This window comes from Akebia trifoliata, chromosome 14 (assembly GCF_017979445.1).
Source record: "Akebia trifoliata isolate Shusen 1 chromosome 14, ASM1797944v1, whole genome shotgun sequence".
NCBI lineage: Eukaryota > Viridiplantae > Streptophyta > Magnoliopsida > Ranunculales > Lardizabalaceae > Akebia > Akebia trifoliata.
Genome location: NC_141388.1, coordinates 31,706,853 through 31,727,586, shown reverse-complemented (window position 1 = coordinate 31,727,586; position 20,734 = coordinate 31,706,853). Strand labels below are relative to the sequence as shown.

Genomic DNA, 20,734 nt, shown 5'->3' with positions numbered 1-20,734 from the left:
GAGTGATGCTAATTGAAAACGTCTTGAGGTATAAGGGAAAATTGTATCAAAACCCAGAGGCATCCAAAAGATGTACGTCTCAGCATTAGGTTATAATTGAAAGTTTTGCTAACGCTACCACAAGATGTTTGCTATTTCCTTATTTGGTGAAATATATGCCATCCAACTTTATTGGTTTTCCTATTTTTATCGGGCATGGTTTTAAAACTCATTTTGAATACCGAGTTGCCTTGAACGAGTTTTTCAATACTTTTGAGTCATCTCGTTCAACAATGAGAAAAATGCACCATGATTTTAAATGTTTGGCTTGTCTATGCGTCTCGTTGGTGGACGATACCGAGACGTATGGGACGAGTTGTGTTGGTCTCGGACAAGATTTAAAACCACTCAAAGGCGGCAAACTCTAGTAAAATATAAAAGGGACGGAAGAAAGAGACAAAGCTTCGAATGATAATAAAAAAAATATGATGATTTCTATTCACTACAACAAAAATGATCTACGGCAACGAATTGAAGCAACGGTCAGCTAAAATATGTCGCTGTAGACTCTCCTCACGGGTCAGCAAACCCATTTAGCTATTTCTCTTTGATCTGCTCTCTTTCTTTCTCTCTTCAATCTGCTCTGATTCTCGGATTCCCTTGTATTTATCTCTCCTTAAACAATATTCGCTCTCTCTACTCAATCTCCTCCATCTGGTTCATCTTTTTTAATCGATACATCAAGGTAACTCTCTCTCTCTCTCTCTCTGCGATTTTCTCTTCGATCTGCTCTCTCTCTTTCTCTCTTCGATTTGGTCTGATTCTCGGATTCCCCTATATTCATCCCTCCTTAAACAATACCACACTCTCTCTACTCGATCTCTTCGATCTAGTTCATCTTCTCTAATCGATCCATCAAGGTAACTGTGTGTGTGTGGATCTAGGGTTTATTGAAGACGAGAAAGTTTGATTTTATTTTTTCTACTGATTCAAGAGATCTAGGGAATTAATTTTTCAGGTAATTAGAGAACTCTGTAGAAATCTCATTGAGATCGAAACTTCAAGAAATCCGATAATTTGATTAAACTTGCTGTTAGTTTGCTCGGTTTGATAATAAAATCAGCTCAAAGTGCGTCATCTCCAATTCATTTTTTCAGGTAATTTCATTTTCCTAGCAATGTCTATAAATGAGATGTTTCGGTTTGGAGAAAATTTTATTACTGATTATATTTCGATTTTACTTGATTTTCTAGATAGGATTTATATCAAAAATTTCCTTTCATGTTGAATTTTGTGGTAAATTCAATAATTTGTGTAATTAAATGGGTTGAAGAAAATTTTATTGCTGATTGTATTTCGATTTTACTTGATTTTGTAGTTAGGATCTATATCAAAATTTTCCTTTCAATTAAACTTTGTTAGAAAATGATTAATACAAATTTCTCTTTGTTTGTTTTACATATGTATGTATGTGTTGTTATTCTAGGTTCATTAACAAGTTTGTTATTTATGCTGAATCAGCATCGCATTGGTTCAGTTTTACCGAAACCCACATTGTTATTGATATCGATGTAATTACTTCTAATGAATTTGATAAACATCATGTCATAACATTTTATTCCGTTGGACTAATTTTGAGTAGAAAACATGGATGATTTTGGAGTCCTTAGAACTATGTAATTTCTATGGAGCAGATGGTTTTCTCTGAACCAGATGAGATATTTTGGTTGTTATTATTAATAAGAGAACTTAGAATACAGATTGATGAATTTTGCAGGAAAATGGCAAAGGAAAAAGTATGTTGGTGTCTCCCTGGTTGGGAAGACATTGGCAGCCATGACCAAGAAGGTGTAGCCTTATATTCTGTTTGCATTTGCACTTGTTCTATTTTATATTATATTTATTTATTTTTGTGATAGATTAGTCTTGCTAGTTGTTAATGTTATCTTTAGTTACATAGATCTCTCCCATCTCTGTAAAAGAGTACAAAAGGGAAATCTTCTATGGGAACCCATGAAACTTTGAAGGTTGTATAAGTTGACAAAGTTCCTGTAAAACAAAAGAAAGGGAATACAATTTGCACACACACACATATTTCATCTCATAATAGTATCAAACTACTGAAACATGTGTTGCATGTTCTCTTTTGTTCCTGATGTAAATGATTTATTTCTAGTCGGGCCATACTTTTTAAAGGGTAATGCTAGTCTCTTAGTTTTCTATAGAAGTTAATGTGAGTCTCTTTGTTTGCCCTTGTGTAGGATAGCACCCGAGCTTCTACTAATATCAAAGGATCTACAAAGAGCATGTGGTGTAACCACAAATGTTGGTATAAAATGTCAGGAGCCACTAACCTGTAAGGGCAGCTTTATATTTCTCAAAGTTTATACTTTTTTATCCAAAACATCCTTACCACAACCATCTTAATTAACATTAGTACTTTTTTTTATCTATATATATATATATATATATAGTATTTACTTATAAACAAAGGAGAATGAGAAGAATATCTTCTTCTTGGGATACATGCCTAGTTGTCTATTTTTATCCTCTGTTGGAGACCTTGCATGTTGTAGTTGATCATATATGTTATCCTGATTTTTTCAGCTACCATCTTTGTTTTGGGTCAACATACATGATCTCCTTCAGTGTAGTTCATGATACGGATGGTCCATAGTCCCAACTAGGAAGGCCAGTGTGTTGGTTCTGAATTTGAGTATCTATGTGCCCTGAAATGCATAAGATGGTTTTGGTTCTTATATGTCATGATCGTTGCATTGGAAAAGATAGACCTGGAATTAGGATAATCAGTGTCAAGGAACACCTGAACCAGGATAATTTGGTTTGGTTCCTGTTGGGGTATTAGTTGACATTCCAAGTTCTAACTTTCATATAAATGTGAGACATTTCTCATTTTGATAAATAGTATTTCTGATCTATTTATATCATTTCTTTTGTTTCAATCACTTTTTCATATCTATATTGCATTAGTGTTGCTATTAAAAAAAATAAAGGTTAGTTTCTTAGACATTTTTTATTTTATTCTTGGTGAAATTGTTTCTTCTAGGGCATGTTTGTTCTCTTATCTTTTCTTATCTTCCTTTACAGGTACTGTATGCCAACACTTCAATTGCTTCTGGCATGAAAGGTGCAAGTAAGGCAATGGCAGCTATGTATAAGGTCTAATAATAATATATGTTCATATATATATATATATATATATATATAAGTTCAGATTGGGATACCTTTGGCATATTGTTAATTTGACAAATTGTCTTCTATCCATTGTTTAAATTTCTGCGAAGTTGTAGCGTATATATGTTTGGCTCCTTTATATGGCCAGGGTCCATGAACTGTTGGGCATATAAACCATTGCTCTCATCCTGCTGCTAAACCACTCTTGATATATGCTACTGACACTCTTGATGTTTTTGTTATTTCTTTGTTGAACTAAGGTATGCCTACGTTGTTACATCTGCATTGCTTGGTGTACAACATATTCTTAGAAAAGATTTTAATCCCACTTATATATGTTTTTCTTTCCATACATGTTTCCTTATACAGAAATAGTTGTTTTTTCCTTCAGTTATTGTAGAATGCTTCTCCTTCCTCTTTGTTTCCTGCCAATTTTGAGTCGTAAATCCCTTAAAGCAACAAATGGAAAGTTTTTTTAATCTGGTTTTGGCGTTGTTTTGTCACAAATAGCACATCTGTTGATCCTGACTCGGATTCTGTTTCGAACAAGGTTTCCTACCCACAAGTGTCCAACAAAATCTACAATATTTGTTATCTGAATTTCTCAATGCTTATGAAGGACAATGCGAAATACACATCGTGTAATCGTTTGCAAATGGGTTTAGTCATCATTGTGTTTTTTTTTTTTATAACCTAAGGTGGTAGGCTACTTCTGTAATGTATTTTTGATCGTTAGTGTAGTATTGCTGTTTCAAAAATTGGGTTTGATATGGCATGAGATATAATGCACTTGTCGCATTGCTCTGTAGAATTTTTCTGAGATATCCCCAACTTTGACTTGATTGGAAAGTATTAGAGAGTCAAATATACCTTAAGAGGCAGATATGAACTATTGATATACTTATACTTGTGGACTTCTTGTGTTTTTGTTTTTTCTAAGAAAGCAAATGAAAATTTGGCCACAGCATCTGCCACCAGATTTCTTGCTTGATACACATACTTGATGTTCCAATGGGATTTCACTAATTTTTCCTGAAAAAAATGAACCCATTCCATAGCAATCCAAGGATAATTGCCATCCTTTAATGCTCGAACCACTACGATTGAATCAGATACAATCAATACTCTTAAGGCCACACAAATCAGCAACCTGAAGCCCAGCAGCCAGCACTCTTAATTCAGCTATGTTGTTGGATAGAACACTAAAATACTTGTGGACTTCTAGTTGTTACATGATGTCTAATACACATTTAATATACTCTTTCCTCTTTTAAGGGGCACAGGACATTAGTACTGCAGATCTCTACTGAGTCTCATATACCACTCAATACTTTGACCTGCTTTTATATTACCAAATGTTTTTTTCCCTTCCATATATTAGCAACCGATATGCCCTGAAGACTTGTGTTTAAGATTTTAAACTTCAGGGAAAAGTTTGAATCAGTGCAGGTAACTAATCCCACAATATAGAGAACAGAAGAGAAGATAGATATAAATTACCAAAATTCTTGTAAGTGGTTATATTTAACATACTTCTTTCGATTGAAATTTTTTACTTACATCTCTTGATAATGAACCATATTTAATATACTTCTCTTGATTCAATCAATAAATATACAGATCAAGTACTTCTCTTGTCATGACTTATTTGCAAAAATATGTCGATTTTCCCCCTTTTTTTTATTAGTAAAAGTAGACTTGAGATCTTCTGCAAGAATGCAAACTAACTCCACCGGTACATTTTGTTTTGACATTGGTCGATTGTCTTGACTCGGACCTTGGAATTTCCATGGACGGTCTGACTGACATTGTTGACAGTGAACTGTCCACCAGATTGTCCTGAAAGTATAACTTCAAATTTTAAATTTGCTTACTAAGTTCTATTTTTTTCTGATAAAATGTTTTATGAATCTTTTCATTCTTTCTTAAGTTCATTATTGAGACACTGAAATTGAGCTATTAATTACTAGTTAACTTTCTTTATTCTTTAATCTTTAATCCTTTTGTCCTTTCATCTTGCCATTCTCTTATGAATAATGATTTTCTAATTAGATGTGGTTTTTCAGGGAGGGGTCCCCTAACCCCAGCTTACCAATCAAAAAAAAAAAAAAATGCGGGCTGCTTTATGTAACCCATTGTTGTCCCAAGTCCAAATTGCATGAGACAATCAATGTTAAGAACTTTACTCAAAGATAGAATTTGAGGAATGATTAACACCCAAAGGAGGAATGAAAGCACATCTAAATACACTTGTAACTTTACTTATCCCATTTTCTAATCTTAAATAGGTTACTCAGATACAATTATATGGTGAGCCCGTAGATGAACGTATTGAGAATCTAGCTGTGGGCCCATCACATAATGTGATTTGTTTTAAGGGATACATTATGAATGGCTTTAGTTTTCACACAAAAGAGCGCGACAGACAACAAAAAACTCAAAACAGTGGTGTGTTTTTTCCTAATTGAATGTTTGTTTGATTATTAGAATTGGTTTTAATTGATTACACAAGCTAGTGATTGATTGTGAACCGAAAAGATCGAAGTTCATAAGCTATTTCATGATTCTAGTACATTAAGAGGTTCTTGTTTTTGGCCAAAATCATACATTTTTCTGATGTTTTTGTTGTCACCAAGCAGGAGAAAACATTCTGAACTGGCAGGAGAACTTTATGTTTTGATGGCAGGATATCTTCCATTTGATGAGATGGATCTTACAACACTGTACAGCAAGGTATGTTATTTTCCCAGTTGTATGGTTTGGTCATCTCTCTCTCACATACACGACACTACGACTTGGATGGATATCCTACTAGATAACTGTTTTGTGATTTTGTCAAAAGAACTTGTTCCGTTTCATTTCCCAATTTTTTTAGCTGTTCAGAAACTCTTAAAATGATGTTTGTTTTTAATGGGAGGAATTGGAAGTACATTGTAATGGCGGCTGGTGTTTAGTTTTTAAAACGTTTTTGTGCAAAGTATTTGTTTTTATAACTTAGTTACTCACCATCCAGTTTATCAAACAACCGTATGTAACTTTCACCACTCATGTATGTTTGCGTGCGTGTGTGTATGTGTGTGCACTTTTGTGTCTGTGAGTTGGAGTGTATGTGTGTGTGCGCGTGCCTGTGCGTGAGTTGGATTCCGGTGACCATTTTATTATGTGTGTGTGTGAGTTGGATTCTATGAGAATTTGTATCTGTCTGTGTAATAGTAACACAATGAGCTCTACAGTAGAGAGGGCATTTGGGTCTTTTCATACTGATAGTTGGGGTTGAGGTCATCTATTTCAAAATATAGGGGTATCTCCAATATTCAGCAATACATAAGGGGGCTGGTGTAGAATTAAAAAAAAAATTTCAAAAGCTTTTATAGGGACGGTCAAAACCGTGGCTGAAGAACAAATTTTTTTTTATAAAAAGACTACCCTGTAGCGACGGCCAATAGTGGCTGTCGCTATAAGTCCTGTACCTAACGACGTTTCTCTGTTGGCCGTCGATATAACATTCAGCGATGGGACTATTAGCGACGAGTACCGACGGCCTCGCTGGCTGTCGTTAGATGCTTTTGCGACGGTATTTTATACTTATAGCGACGGTCTCGGCCGTCGCTATAGCCCTATTTTACTGTAGTGATTCCGATTGATTATATTTTAGGACATCAAGTAATTTAAATATTTCGCATTCTTAAAAGCCAAAAATGTCTTTCGTCATTACCACTAATCACATTTGGGCATAACTCTAACCGAATTAGCAAACCAGTGAGGACTATAGAGGATCTGCCACCAGAGGTGATCCAGGAAATCCTTCCAAGACTACCAATCAATTCTCTACTTAAATCCAGGTGTGTAGGCTCAACCTGGCGCAATTTAGCTTAAGAACCTCATTTTGTTAACATGCACTTCGCTCAATCTTCTCAAAATCAAAACCTTGGTTTCATACTTGAAACCTTCTCCACATCTGAATTCTATGTTATACCAGATTACAAGATTTGTGATGTACTCGCTCATCTCGTTTATTCACTATTTAAACCTTCACCTTCAAGGTTCCAGTTAATGGGTTCTTGTAATAGATTAATTTGCTTAGCAAATCCTTCTTGTAATCATTGAAACCTATTTATATGCAATCCAGTAGCCGGCGAGTTCATGAAAGTACCTGACAATCCAACAACCAAATATAGTATTTAAGATTTTTTCTTTGGGTTGGGTTTTAATTCCAAAAAGAAAAAGTATAAGGTGGTAAGAATGAAATTAGTTGAATATTTTGGATCATTTAGAGGTTGATGTGCATAACCTTGGCACTGATTCTTGGAGAAGTATTGGTTTTCTCCGGAAGATTGATTGTAGGGGTCCGGCTGTTTTAGTTAATGGAATTTAGAATTGGTTGCGTGTTGATCATTCACTTTTTTTTTTTTTCAATATAATAGGTAAACCATATAGATATGAGGGGAGAACCGTGACAAAAGTCATTTTTATTTTAAAGCTGATTAGAACTCCCTCTTAGGTCATATCTATAATTTATCTAGAACTTTCCAACATCTTATAGTCAATAACATCACCAATGAGGAGTGCCTAAATGTGTTGTCGAAGTCTATAAAAAGAGAAGTGGAAGGCCTTAAAATTGGCATGTAAGGAGTTAATAAAAGAATGTGCCATGACTAGTGATATGGTTCATGATAGAGTTAAATGGTGAAATAGGATCCATGATGCCAACCCAATTAATTTGATAAGATGTAGAAAATGATGATGGCATGATATTTAAGTAATTTGTGAGTACATTTTACAATTGCCTCAAACAAAAATAAATCTGCAATAGTCTTATCATGAATGGTTTTGTTTATGAGATCTTTTACATGAATTTGTGGGACCACGCTTTATGGATTCGGGGGTCGGGTAGTCAAGAAACAACTTGTATCATATGGATATGAGTAAATTGAAAAAAATTGAGAAGAACCTCAATAAGATATAAAATGAAGTCAATTGAGATAGTTTGGGCATCCAAGGCAGCAACAAGATAACATGGGTTCATTGTCAAAATTTAAAGGTTGTAAAATGACAAAAATGTGCGGATGGAGGAGGAAGTAAGAATAGATAAATAAATGCATGCATTGGTTGAAGATATTGCTAAGTGTATCTCTATCTACGACAAGTTTTAAACCCAGTTTTGCGGGGGTGGGGGGTCGGTCTTGTATGAATAATGATGACAACCAACCAAAAAAGAAAAAGGTGTTAAACCCAGGTAACTTGAGTGGGTCAGTCATCAAGTTTTAAGTTGTACGTACTCTAAAAAAAATAGACTAAAAAATAGATTGCTTCATCAAGTTTCCATTGCGAGCAAGGTGGTTCCTCCGTCGCTAAACTAAACTAGGAGTTGGCATGTGAAATTGCACATATATCGAAAGCGCTAATTTGTAATCTAAAATATTTATTAAAGGATTTTTTATTACATAGTAAAGGGACACTTTTTGTAATGAGTCACGATAAACTGACGTTAAAAGCTGATGCTCTTGATGTGGCAATGCACAGAACCATAGATCTTTTCATCAAGATACACAAGGAAAAAGATATATGGTTTTGTGCACAAGCCACGTCCACAAAATCAATTTTGCAATTCAGTTTATCATTAGTCTATTGTAATTTGGAAAACTATGCAACATGATTATACAGTTGTATGTTGCAATTTTCTGACCAAAATGACTCTGATTATATTAAATTTAAAAGTAAAAGTGGGGAGATTTATGGACACTCAAATTTTGGTGTTGAACCACTCTTAGAAAAGTCAGATGATTCATAAAAATCTAATCTTAATATGGATAGCTTCAGATCCTTCTCTGATCCAATCCATTTTATTCCCATATCAGTTCCTAAACCCCAATTAATGTGCTAATCCTACCATCTATCAAACATTTCATGGTGTCCAAGCTCTAGAAAACAAACTAGTTATATAGATCTTACCAACAAAATGAGCCATTGTTTTGAACAAAGATAAATGTAAACTCTATGCTATTTTCCATCATCTTGATTTGATACACATTCCAACCCTAACATTGTTTATTAATCTAGATGGGGTTCGTTACTTAAACATTTAAAAATCCAAAAGGTAAGTTATACATAAGAGTTGTTCTTTCTTTCATTCATATTAATCCGAAATAATTAGCAGAACATAATAAACCTTAAAAATATTTCAAAGAGACAATAATCCACACTCAAAGAGAGTAAAGCTAAAGTAAACTCTATGCTATTCTCTATTTTCCAACCATTCTCCATCAATCATTCAGGTCAGCTCATCCAACTCCAACACCACTCCTCTCTTCTTCCTTTTGTATTTTTAATTGTTCGAATCTTCCAAGGGATTTGTATAATATCCTCCTAAATTTTTGTTTCGTTTGGCATTAGCAGTTTTCAATAAAAGGGTGGGGCCCTCTATAGCCTCAGCTTACTAATCAAAAAAGAAAAAAAAAAAAAAAACTTAGACTGACACTCAGAATCATCTGATGTCAGTACTGGCCTCCTTGGTAAGTAGTAAATGCTCAAATCATCAGGGGAAACAAAGGAATCGCCGCCATTAGAAAGAAGGATCAATGGAAGTGGCGTCATGGACATGGTTTCACACACACACACACACAAGGAGTGAAATGAGTGAGGAGGAGACCTTTGATGATGTGGTTGCACTACAACAAAAATGTAAATTAAGAACGGTTTATAACCGTTCATAATCTAGTCTAAAACGGTTGTTAGTGTCTCTAATTGAGGCGTCGTTAATGAAGTTAAACAGCTGGAAGCCGTTCTATATCTCAAGATTTGGAACAGTTAAAAAGTATTCCATAATTCAAAATTTGGAACAGCTAAAAACCGTTCCAAATCTGTATTTATATACCAAAACACATTGCCACAAAAAAATATCTTAGACAATCGATTTAAAATCCGATGTCTATAAGACTGATCTTATACTGATATCTAAACTGGTCTTTAGCTGATATTTAAACATTTAAAAAATAATAATTTTTAAATTTATTTTTCTACACACCTATTACCCGCGGTCAAAATAGACCCAAATAGAGAATATTGAGATTCTCTATCACATTCATTTATACACAAAAAGAGTTACAATGAGTCATAATTTACAAAATTACCAAGTACTTCACAACTGATGATCAATAACTCCAATTAATGAAGTTACCAACTAAAGAAGATGGACAAGTCCTAAATATAATTTTAGATGGGTCCCTGACTTGTGAATGAACGTGTAGACATTACAGAGAGAACATCTGTCACAGATGCCATAGTACATAGAGCTACTTTCAGTACATCCTGTGAGCAACCTGGCTTCACAATGTTTCTGACCTGCCATACGACAGGAAAAAAAGGTTGAACATAAGCACAAGAATTTAAAAAAAAAATTTGTACAAGTAAAAAAAATTTAAAAGAGGTTGGTACAAAAATATGCGTATTTCAATAAAGCTCCACTTAACGGAACTCTGAATCTTGTTTAAATTAAAACATATTTAGAGTAGTGAAAAGGTGTACAATTTTGTAGTCAATAGCATTAATAACTAATGAAGGAAAAATCAAGAGTAGTGAATGAAATAGTGTGAGGATATATTCAATATAAACCCCAATTTATAGTGATATTCTGTGAAAGTTGTTAATGAAGAGCACTGAATGACTGTATATAAAACATATACTATATATGATTGCAAATTGGAGGGGGAAAGGTGGAAACCAGACCACCTTGTCAAGATATTCCTATAGCTTCTTAATCCGGCCCATGTAGTATTTGTCCACAACAGATAGGGTCATTGTTTTGGAATCGGCACCGGGACCATCAAATTGAAGAGGCCCAGGGTTTCTGCCGACATCATCTATCAAGAATTTCGTAGCATTTTGTCACAGCAACCTGTAACCACAACCCCCCAATTGTTTCATGAGAACCAAAACAATAGGGAAAATGTTATTAATGTAACATTTATAAATTTTTTATAATCCATCATACAAAAAGAAAACTATTTTCAAGCACAAATATATGAATCGGCTTAGAAGGGCATTAAACCAAAGGTTTCTAGTTGTCTCCATGTGTCAGCAAAGATGTATTGGCATGCATAGGCACACACCGAGTAATGTGCGGAGCTGAAAAACAGAATATCTCCTAACAACCGATACTTCTCTTTCAAACTGATGTAAAGACCCTGAGGGCGGCAAAAGATGCTTCCATAATTCTGCAAGCCTCACCAACTGTTGGGGTGTATACAACTGGAAGCAATTCCTCGACATTATCAATGAGAAGCTTGTAGAATAGCTTTTCATTTGTCTCCTGTAAACGGGGACAAAACGAAGAAACAACAAATAAATTAACTCACCACTCAACAGCATAACACCTCTATAACTCAAAAACAAAATCCAGACTAGTGTGAGTGAACTTATGTACCTGAAGGTCCATCATAGCCATGTCTCTTTGCAATGGAACCTGATACTGGCGGTGACCATGCGTCAGTTTCTTCACCTGATGGTCCGAATTGAAAATGGGTTATCAAGGATAGTCGTAAAAAAATCACGTAAAAGAGAATGAAATCTAAAGAAATGTCATTTAGAGAAGTAACCTGAAGATCTTGAGCAAAACTGTGGGGGGAAGAAGCCCTCATAAATAATGCGCATCCCTTTCTTTTCATTGAAGGCCAGCCCTTCATTGTGTTTTGGATCCCTCAACAATGAATACCCACTGTGGCACATAAAAAAGCCAAAGGCTTATAAGTTATGGAGACAATGTAGCACAATGAATGACAATTCCACAATTAGGAATAGCGATAACCATTTTATAAAAAACATTAGTGTAGTTGCTTAGTGATGGAAAATTGCGACTTTTCGAGTTCAACACAGATCAAATAGATCAATGGGTGTCAGGAAATCACATAGACAACAAGAATCCCATTTGGTGAAATCCCTTCTCTTCTTGGAGGAAAAGGAGCAAACTTTAAAAGAGGGAATTTATTAGAAGCCCGTTGAACTCAAACCAAACAACAGAAACATGAAATACAATTAGAAATATAAATAAAGCCAAAGAAACTCTTATAAAATCAAGAGAACTCAATCAACCTTCATTCTTAATTTCCTATTGTGCATTTTAGGCACATAAACTGAAACATAGATGGAAAGTAGAGCATTGAATTTCCTCAAATAACATTTTAATAAAAATTGAACAATAAGAAAATCAAGGAATTATCCACTAAATATTAAATTAAATAAAACAAAACCCATCATATCCAACAAGAAATTACCAAAAACATTCAACCAAAACATAACAAGAACAACAATTAATGAAGAAGCATGAGTAAATAAATGAATAACCAAAACTTGTAAAAATTTAAAGCCCAAAATGAATAAAGGTGTGTTAGTATCCTTTTGAAGACAATGACGTCCTCCTCATGGCTGACATTGTTGATGGTCCTTGATATTCTCACCACGCAAAAATCACGAGGAGGATAATCATTGAGAACATCAAACAGATGAACTGTCATTGATAATTAGTTTGAATTTATTTTTCCTAGCTGTTAGTGGTGAAAAAATTAACTGTTTGTTCCTAATATGCCACTCTATGATTGTGCAAGTGCAACAGCAATGTAGAGGAAAAGGTGTATGCTAGAAAGGGTTTCGTGTTAACCTTTCAAGTCATCAAAATAAGTATGCTTATTACATATGAAATTCTGAAATTCACATTGTTTGCTTTAACTTTAGTATTAGTTTCGCTTATGGAACATGCAGTGGAAACCATTAAACTGTGTGTTTTTGTAAACAACGATGCTATGAAATAGTTGGTATGTATGTGGATTAGTGGATACAAAAAATCTGTGAGGAAGAAGTACAGAGATGGATCGAGAAACACAGAAGGGTGCCAATTCATCATCTAATCACTCTGCTTTCCAATTCTATTTCATCTCTAGAGTTGAGTTTTGATCTAAATCCAGCATTAATTATTAATTCCAAAAGAAGAAGGAGGAACAAAGAAAACAAACTACTTTCCTTTTCCATTATGCAGAGCTGTCATTGGATCGCATTCAATCAGATTGGAGTCGATTTAAGACCAATCTGATCTGATGATATTTTGATCAGGTCAACATCGGAAAAAATTAACCCCATTTGATTATATCTACACAAAATTCATATCTTATAATTTATATATATATATATATATATATATATATATATAATTTCTCACATGTTACTTGTTAGATTATAAAATGGAATTAATATGATTTTTTTTTTTAAATCTTGAAAATCAACAAACCCGATCAAACACAAGCTAGAGATCATTTGAGAAGGAAAAGTACAACTCTTCATCGATCAAAAAGAACTATGAAAGATCAACTACACGGATCTAAGAATCACTAACAAAACCTAAAAAATAGAGACCGAAATGGCGAGAGTTACCACCGAGAATTTGGAGTCTTTCGATTTTGGAGAAGTCCAAGAAGGGATTGCTACTCGAAGAGTTGCTGGCTTGTCGCGTGAGGTGATGCAGCAGGCATGAGAGGTCGATTGAGGGAGCAACTGAGTGCAAGAGATGAGATTGAGAGGTCGATCGAGGGAGAGACTGAGAGATTGATTGAGGGAGCGATTGAGCAAGAGAGATGAGATTCAGAGGTCGATAGATCGATCGAGGGAGAGACTTAGAGAGCGACTGAGAGAGAGAGAGAGAGATAAGATCGAGAGTTCGATCGAGAGAGCGGCTGAGAGAGAGAGAGAGAGACGGAGACAGAGGTTCGTTCCAACAGAAAAAGACGGAGATTGGGTCATTTAAAATACGAATAAAAAGATTTTTAAAAGTAAAACGGTTTCATACCACTTTTAAATAAAAGTTTCTTAACGCCGTTTTAAACATATGTTCCTAATTTGCAATTTTTTTTTTTTAGTGTTGGTGGGGTTGAGATCACCCTTGGGCTTACTATTTTGCTAAAACCTAACCCAACTTAACATGGATTGGGTTTGGGTATTGTAACCGTTAGTGCTAGTTCAAAGTGATGTGTAATTAGTTAGATAAGGTTGGTGAAATTAACTGTGATTTACTATTACGAAAGATTTGATTGGTAGGTATGTAATCTCTCCATAATGGGAAAGTACCAAGAGCTGATGATACTATGCTATATGGTGTTGGATTGTTAGCGAATCCCTCTTTCTTGAAAGGGTCAGACACCATGTTACGATGAACCTAGGGCTTGGATAATTAATTTTTAGGCATTAAAGCCCATTTGAAAGGTTGTTGGGAACTTGTGCTTGGGTTTAAAACCCATCTAAGATTGGTAATACATGTACAGGTCATCGTGGAGGTAGCCGATTTTTGAGTTAATTGATTTTAGTTTAGTTAATAAAATAATTATTTTTTTAATAATTTATATATTTATTGTTTATATAAAAATAATTTAAGATTTAATATATTAATCTGTCTTACGAAAAAAAAAAATATCATTTTAAATAAATGGGTCTTGTTAACATGAGCTCTAAGGGCACATGTTAAAGTGTAATAAATACACTTTGGAAATTGGAATATGAGGGTATTTTGGTAATACATAATTTTTTTAATGGCATTTTCGGTAGAAATTCGAATTTTAAAATGTATTTATTACACTTTAACGTGTACATGCCCTAGGGCAGACGTTAACAAAATCCTAAATATATATCTTAAAAATTATTTAAATTGATTTCAGTGAAAGCACTGGGTTTTTTTGCTTGCACAGGTTCTTTGGTCATGAGCATTGTTTTGTAATTGTCATATGTGCTTTATAGAGTATAATTGTATTGCATTTTCTCTTTTCTTACTTTTCAAATAATACCTCAAACTAAAATGCGTATGCAAACTTTGGCATATCAATATAATAAACGCCAGTCCCTTTTTGTCCAACATAAAGAGGGACTGGGTTATAATCTCGCTATGAATCTCGAGGAGAATTTTTAAATTTATTATTTTTACAAGTGTCTTCATTCCAAAAATGCCCTTCCAACTCTATTTTCTTTCCTTTTCAGCCTCTTGTTCTTTCTAAGAATACCCCCACTAACTTTATTATCTTTCATCTATTTTCTTTCTAAGAATACCTCCAGTTAAGCAATCATTCATTGGAAAAAAAAAATGAAAATTAGGGGAAAAAGTGATGTTAGAGAGAACAAAAATGATGTTTTAATGCGTCTCTCTTGCGTAAGATAATATTTATTGCACAAAACTATAATCAAACTATAAAACTAGGAAGACAAAATCTCAATATTTTCCAGAGAAAAATATACTTTAATCCTATTTTTCCATCACTTTGATCAAATACCATAAATATCAAATGCAGTAATTGGATCTAACAGTGATTCATTAAACACACAACAAATTGATATATGAAGAAAAAGGGGTAAAAAGTAATAGTAAACAATTTATCCTGCTAAATGGGGAATTTTCTACACTGACGATAATGATGAAAGCATTGGAATCATCTTTTTCTGCAACTACATGAGAACAAGAGATCTGATATCACTAAAGAATCAATTGATAGGTGATGGATGTTGAAAAAGGTGTGAGTTCCATGCAGATCATTGTTGATGGCCAATCCCAGTGAGCTCCTTCAAATAACTTTGCATGCTTCGTTGTTGTTGGGGCGAAAACATCTTCAACATCTACTAAATCAACCCAGAGGAGCAAACATAAATAGAGATTATAAAAAGATAGTGGCATTAAACATACCATTTGTACAACCACTAAGAGGTCTACTGCTTGTAAAATCCTTTCAATATGGAATGAGAAATTGAAGTGACTCAATTCATCATGTACCATAATTCATTCAGTAAAATAATCATCTTAATATTATTTCACACCGACTGATTCTATTGTATTATAATTAAACTATATAACATTTCAAAAATAGACTTGATTACATAAAAGCCAATTGTATATAACGACGTTTACATAAAGGGCACTCCATTTTGTGGAAAATTTTATGTGATGTACTTTTAATTATAATAACATCAGTACTTCATACTCACTAAATACATAACTTTAAAATGTTTTATTTCCTTTGAGACTTAAAAAAATAAGAATCATTATTTATACCTTATATTTTTTTTCAATATTATTAGGTAAACCATAAAGATATCAGGGGAGAACCAAGACAAAGTCATTTTTATTTTCAAGCTGATCAGAACTCCCTCTTAGGTCATAGCTATAATTTATCTAGAACTTTCTAACATCTTATAGTCAATAACATCACCAGTGAGGAGTGCTTTAGTGCGATGTCAAAGGCTATAAAAGGACAAGTGGAAGGCCTTAAAATTGATATGCAAGGAGTTAATAAAAGAGTGTGTCATGACTAGTGATATGGTTACCATAGAGTTAAATGGTGCAATAGGATCCATGATGCCAACCCAATTAAATTGATAAGGTGCTGAAAATGATGATGGCATGATATTTAAGTAATTTGTGAGTACATTTTACAATTGTCTCAAACAAAATAAATCTGCAATAGTCTTATCATGAATGGTTTTGTTTATAAGATCTTTCACATGAATTTGTAGGACCCACATAAAGATCTTTTACATGAATTTGTGGGACCACGCTTTATGGATTCGAAGGTTGGGTAGTCAAGAAACAACTTGTATCATATGGATATGAGTAAATTGAAATTTTTTTGGAATAACCTTAATAAGATATAAAATAAAGTCAATTGAGATAGTTTGGGCATCCAAGATAACATGGGTTCATTGTCAAAATTAAAAGGTTGTAAAATGACGTAAATGTGTGCATGGAGGAGGAAGTAAGAAAAGATAAATAAATGCATGCTTTTGTTGAAGATATTGCTAAGAGTATCTCTCTCTCGACAAGTTTTTAACAAAGTTTTTTTTTTTTTTGGGGGGGGGGGGGGGGGGGGGGGGGGTTGTATTAATAATGATGACAACCAACCCAAAATGAAAAATGTGTTAAACCCAGGAAACTTGAGTGGTTATTCATCAAGTTTTAAGTTATATGCACTCTAAACAAAATAAGATAAAAAATAGATTGCATCAATCAAGTCAGTTAGAAAAATAGTACAAGATTATAAAGTTACCTTCGTAATGAGGTGCCAAACTTCAATGGGCCAAAGATGCAGAAGCTACAGCCCATTCACACAGATAGGATTCCGGCACCCTTTCGTCACCAACAAATGCCAACCTTGAACTTTCACCATCACTGGTAAAAACCCATCTTACCTTTTTGGGAAAGTCGAAGATTGAAGCCGGTTTTTCTACCCTCTTGTTGACCCAATTAGATCCACTTTGTGCACATGGATCGAAACAGTCCAAAGCCTATAAAAAGTAACAGAACCACATGTAGATAAAAATAATAAAAATAAGTAAATTCTTGATGGATCTACTAAAAAATAGGTTGTTATCTTGCTTACCGAAACATTAGCTTTAGCATTCTTTCCCTTCCCCCTGGATGGACGACTTCCAGTTTTACAGTAAAGGTACACCTCTTTCAATGACCTAAATTGGTGGCCTTCGATCGGATCATAATAAAACTGCACAATATTATAAACATTTCCTAAGATTCTTAGCCATGTTAACCTTATTTTTCCAGTTATACCTTGCAAGTCCCTCAATCAATAGAAGTTTAGATATAAAAATGCATTCAATAAATCATTACATACTTTCTGTATGAATACTTTTTGCAATAGTTTCCGTTATTATTAGTATGCCCATACAAGTCAATCATTACTCGAAATAATATTTTAACCATCATCTACATGTGGCTTGATACCTATTTGAATGCATAGGTAACCTTTTCAAGGTGTAACCCCGATTTATAATAAAGTTAATTTCGTATTATAGGTAAACAGGCCTTGGCACTCATACGATATGAGTGTTTTTCAGTCCTAACAAAAAATTGCAGATACATGTGACTTGACGCCATAGTAAACCTCAAAGTTTTACTAGGACTAGAGGAAGTGAACTTCGAGACAACTCATTTTTCATTGCCCTCACATGCACAAAGATCCTTTTCACAGATTCAAAATTTTCCATTGCGAGGAAGGTGGTCCCATTGTGAGTATGTGTTGACACATTCAAGAAAGGTGGTTCCTCCCTCGTTAAACTAAACTAGGAGGTGTCATATGCAATTGCACATGTATCAAAAGCGCCTATTTGTAATTTAAAATATTTATTAAAGGGTCTTTTATTATGTAGTAAAGAGATACTTTTTGTAATGAGCCACAAGAAACAGACATGGAAAGCTGAAGCTCTTGATGTGGCATGCACTAAACCATAGATCTTTTCTTCGGGATACACAAGGAAAAAAGATATATGGTTCTGTGCACATGCCACGTCAAGAGCGTCAATTTTTCAATTCAGTTTATCATTAGTCTATTGTAATTTGGAAAACTATGCAACAAGATTATACAGTGGTAGGTTTCAATTTTCTAACCAAAATGACCCTGAGTATATTAAATTTAAATGTAAAAGGAAGGAGATTTATGGACACTCAAATTTTGGTGTTCAACCTCTCTTAGAAAAGCCATATGATTCATAAAAACCTAATATGAATATGGATAGCTTTAGATCCATTTCTGATCCAATCCATTTTATTCCCATATCGGTTCCTAAACCCCGATTAATGTGCTAATCCTACCATCTATCGAACATTTCATGGTGTCTAAGCTTTACAAAACAAACTACTTATATGGATCTTATCGACAAAATGAGCCATTGTTTTGAACAAAGATAAATGTAAACCTTATGCTATTTTTCCTCATCTTCATTTGATACACATTTGAAACCTAACATTGTTTCTTTCTTTCTTTCATATTAATCCAAAATAATTAGCTAAACAAAATAAACCTTAAAAATAATTCAAAGAGACAATAATCCACACACTGAAAGAGAGTAAAGCTAAAGCAGGAGTAAGAAATTACCTTGTCAGTCACTCCCGCGGTGGCACCACCTGTCCGGACCCTATTCTTAATTTTCCAACCATTCTCCATCAGCCATTCAGGGGTCAACTCATCTGACTCCAACACCACTCCTCTCTTCTTCCTTTTGCGTTGTACAAACTTAGACTGACACTCAGAATCATCTGCTGTCAGTGCTAGCCTCCTTGGTAAGTAATGAATGCTCAAATCGTCAGGGGTGACAGAGGAATCGTTGCCATCTGAAAGATGGATCAATGGCACTGGAGTCATGGACATGGTTTCACAGAGAGAGAGAGAGAGAGAGAGAGAGAGAGAGAAAGAGAAATGAGTGAGGAGGGGACCTTAATTTGATGATGTCTTTGGTGGGGTTGAGTTCTCCGTTGGGCTTTCTATTTTGCTAAAACCTAACCCAACTTTATATGCATTGGATTTGGGTATTGTAATGCTAGCGCAAAATGATGTGTAATTAGTTGGATAAGGTTGGTGAAATTAAATGTGAATTATTATTATGAAAGATTTGATTAGTAGGTTTGTAATCTCACCATAATTGGAAAGTACCAAGAGCTGATGATACTATGCTATATGGTGTTGGAATGTTAACGGACCCCTCTTTCTTGAAAGGGTCAGACACCATGTTACGATGAACCTAGGGCTTGGATAATTAATTATTAGGCATTAATGCCCATTTGAAAGGAAGTTGGGAACTTGTGCTTGGGTATAAAACTCGTCCAACATTAATAATACATGTATAGGTCATCTCATAGGTAGCTGATTTATTAGTTAAGTGATTTTGGTTTATTTTATAAAATAAATATTTTTTAATAATTTATATATGTATTGTTTATATATAAAAAGTTTAAGATTAAAGATATTAATCTAGCTTACAAGAAAAAAAAGTTCATTTTAAATAAATGGGGTCTTGTTAACATGCGCTGAAAGGGCACATGTTAAAGTGCAAGAAATACACTTTGGAAATTTGAATCTGAGGGTACTTTGGTAAAACGTAAGTTTTTTAATGGCATTTTCGGTACAAAATCCAATTTCCAAAGTGTATTTATTACACTTTAACGTGTACGTACCCTAGGGCACACATTAACAAAATCCTAAATATGTATCTTAAAAATTATTTAAATTTATTTCAACGAAAGCACTGGGTTTTCTTGCTTGCACAGGTTCTTAGGTCATGAGCATTGTTTCATAATTGTCATATTTAGATTATCTTTGCAGATGATGTATTTAATATTCATTCCGACGTATTTAACATTCATTTTGTTTAAGTTTTGGTACTCAATTGTGGTTGCATTGTCCACACAATCTTAACATACCATTTTTGCAAAGAAAAATGAATAATTACTCTTGACCAATTCAAAGATTCAAAATAATTCAACTATTGTTTCTGATAAATTTTTTGACCTTATGAAATTGTCTCGACCCTTTTTCACTAAATAGTTTAAAGTAATCCAATTGGTAAATTGAGGATTTTTTGAGAAATGGGAGTCACCACCTAGTTTAGATTTATGAACCAAAAATTACTCCAAATTGATCTGGATCAGTTCACAGATAAAAGAAATGGGTAAGGGGTTAGATTACGAGTTTCAGAAGGTATTCGGCACCGAACTCGCTTGATCAAGATGATTTATCTTTACTACGATCCACAA

The 20,734-nt window shown here is 34.1% G+C and overlaps 2 protein-coding genes and 1 long non-coding RNA gene across 11 annotated transcripts; 1 reads left to right on the top strand and 2 right to left on the bottom strand.

Annotated features, from left to right (window-relative positions):
* Positions 1–487: 487 nt before the first annotated feature.
* On the top strand, positions 488–6,754 carry LOC147386778 (uncharacterized). Of its 3 annotated transcripts, none has more exons than XR_015172131.1 (6): positions 488–899; positions 982–1,136; positions 1,757–1,827; positions 2,241–2,335; positions 3,088–3,159; positions 5,814–6,754. It is a non-coding gene; the product is annotated as an uncharacterized LOC147386778 (long non-coding RNA). The 3 variants fall into 3 exon arrangements; XR_015172129.1 differs by having other exon boundaries at positions 998–1,136; positions 5,814–6,746; XR_015172130.1 differs by lacking the exon at positions 3,088–3,159 and having other exon boundaries at positions 998–1,136; positions 5,814–6,746.
* Positions 6,755–10,183: 3,429 nt separating this feature from the next.
* Positions 10,184–13,948, bottom strand: LOC147386777 (NADP-dependent malic enzyme 4, chloroplastic-like). 5 transcript variants are annotated; one of them, XM_086422012.1, is made up of 6 exons: positions 13,594–13,944; positions 11,769–11,887; positions 11,597–11,671; positions 11,222–11,482; positions 10,903–11,068; positions 10,185–10,515 (listed from the first exon to the last, which is right to left on the bottom strand). In XM_086422012.1, the coding sequence occupies exons 2-4, from the start codon at positions 11,853–11,855 to the stop codon at positions 11,339–11,341; spliced, it is 306 nt and encodes a 101-aa protein (XP_086278138.1). In that variant the 5' UTR covers positions 11,856–11,887; positions 13,594–13,944; the 3' UTR covers positions 10,185–10,515; positions 10,903–11,068; positions 11,222–11,338. The 5 variants fall into 5 exon arrangements, 4 of the variants coding, with proteins under 4 accessions (XP_086278138.1, XP_086278139.1, XP_086278137.1 ...); XM_086422013.1 differs by having other exon boundaries at positions 11,283–11,482; XR_015171669.1 differs by having other exon boundaries at positions 10,184–10,515; positions 10,903–11,479; positions 13,594–13,948.
* Positions 13,949–15,308: 1,360 nt separating this feature from the next.
* Positions 15,309–19,421, bottom strand: LOC147386776 (methyl-CpG-binding domain-containing protein 5-like). Of its 3 annotated transcripts, none has more exons than XM_086423764.1 (4): positions 19,080–19,408; positions 17,571–17,690; positions 17,238–17,475; positions 15,309–15,816 (listed from the first exon to the last, which is right to left on the bottom strand). In XM_086423764.1, the coding sequence occupies exons 1-3, from the start codon at positions 19,350–19,352 to the stop codon at positions 17,260–17,262; spliced, it is 609 nt and encodes a 202-aa protein (XP_086279890.1). In that variant the 5' UTR covers positions 19,353–19,408; the 3' UTR covers positions 15,309–15,816; positions 17,238–17,259. The 3 variants fall into 3 exon arrangements, with proteins under 3 accessions (XP_086279890.1, XP_086279889.1, XP_086279891.1); XM_086423763.1 differs by having other exon boundaries at positions 15,309–15,813; positions 19,080–19,407; XM_086423765.1 differs by lacking the exon at positions 17,571–17,690 and having other exon boundaries at positions 15,309–15,813; positions 19,080–19,421.
* Between the last annotated feature and the right edge of the window lie 1,313 nt (positions 19,422–20,734).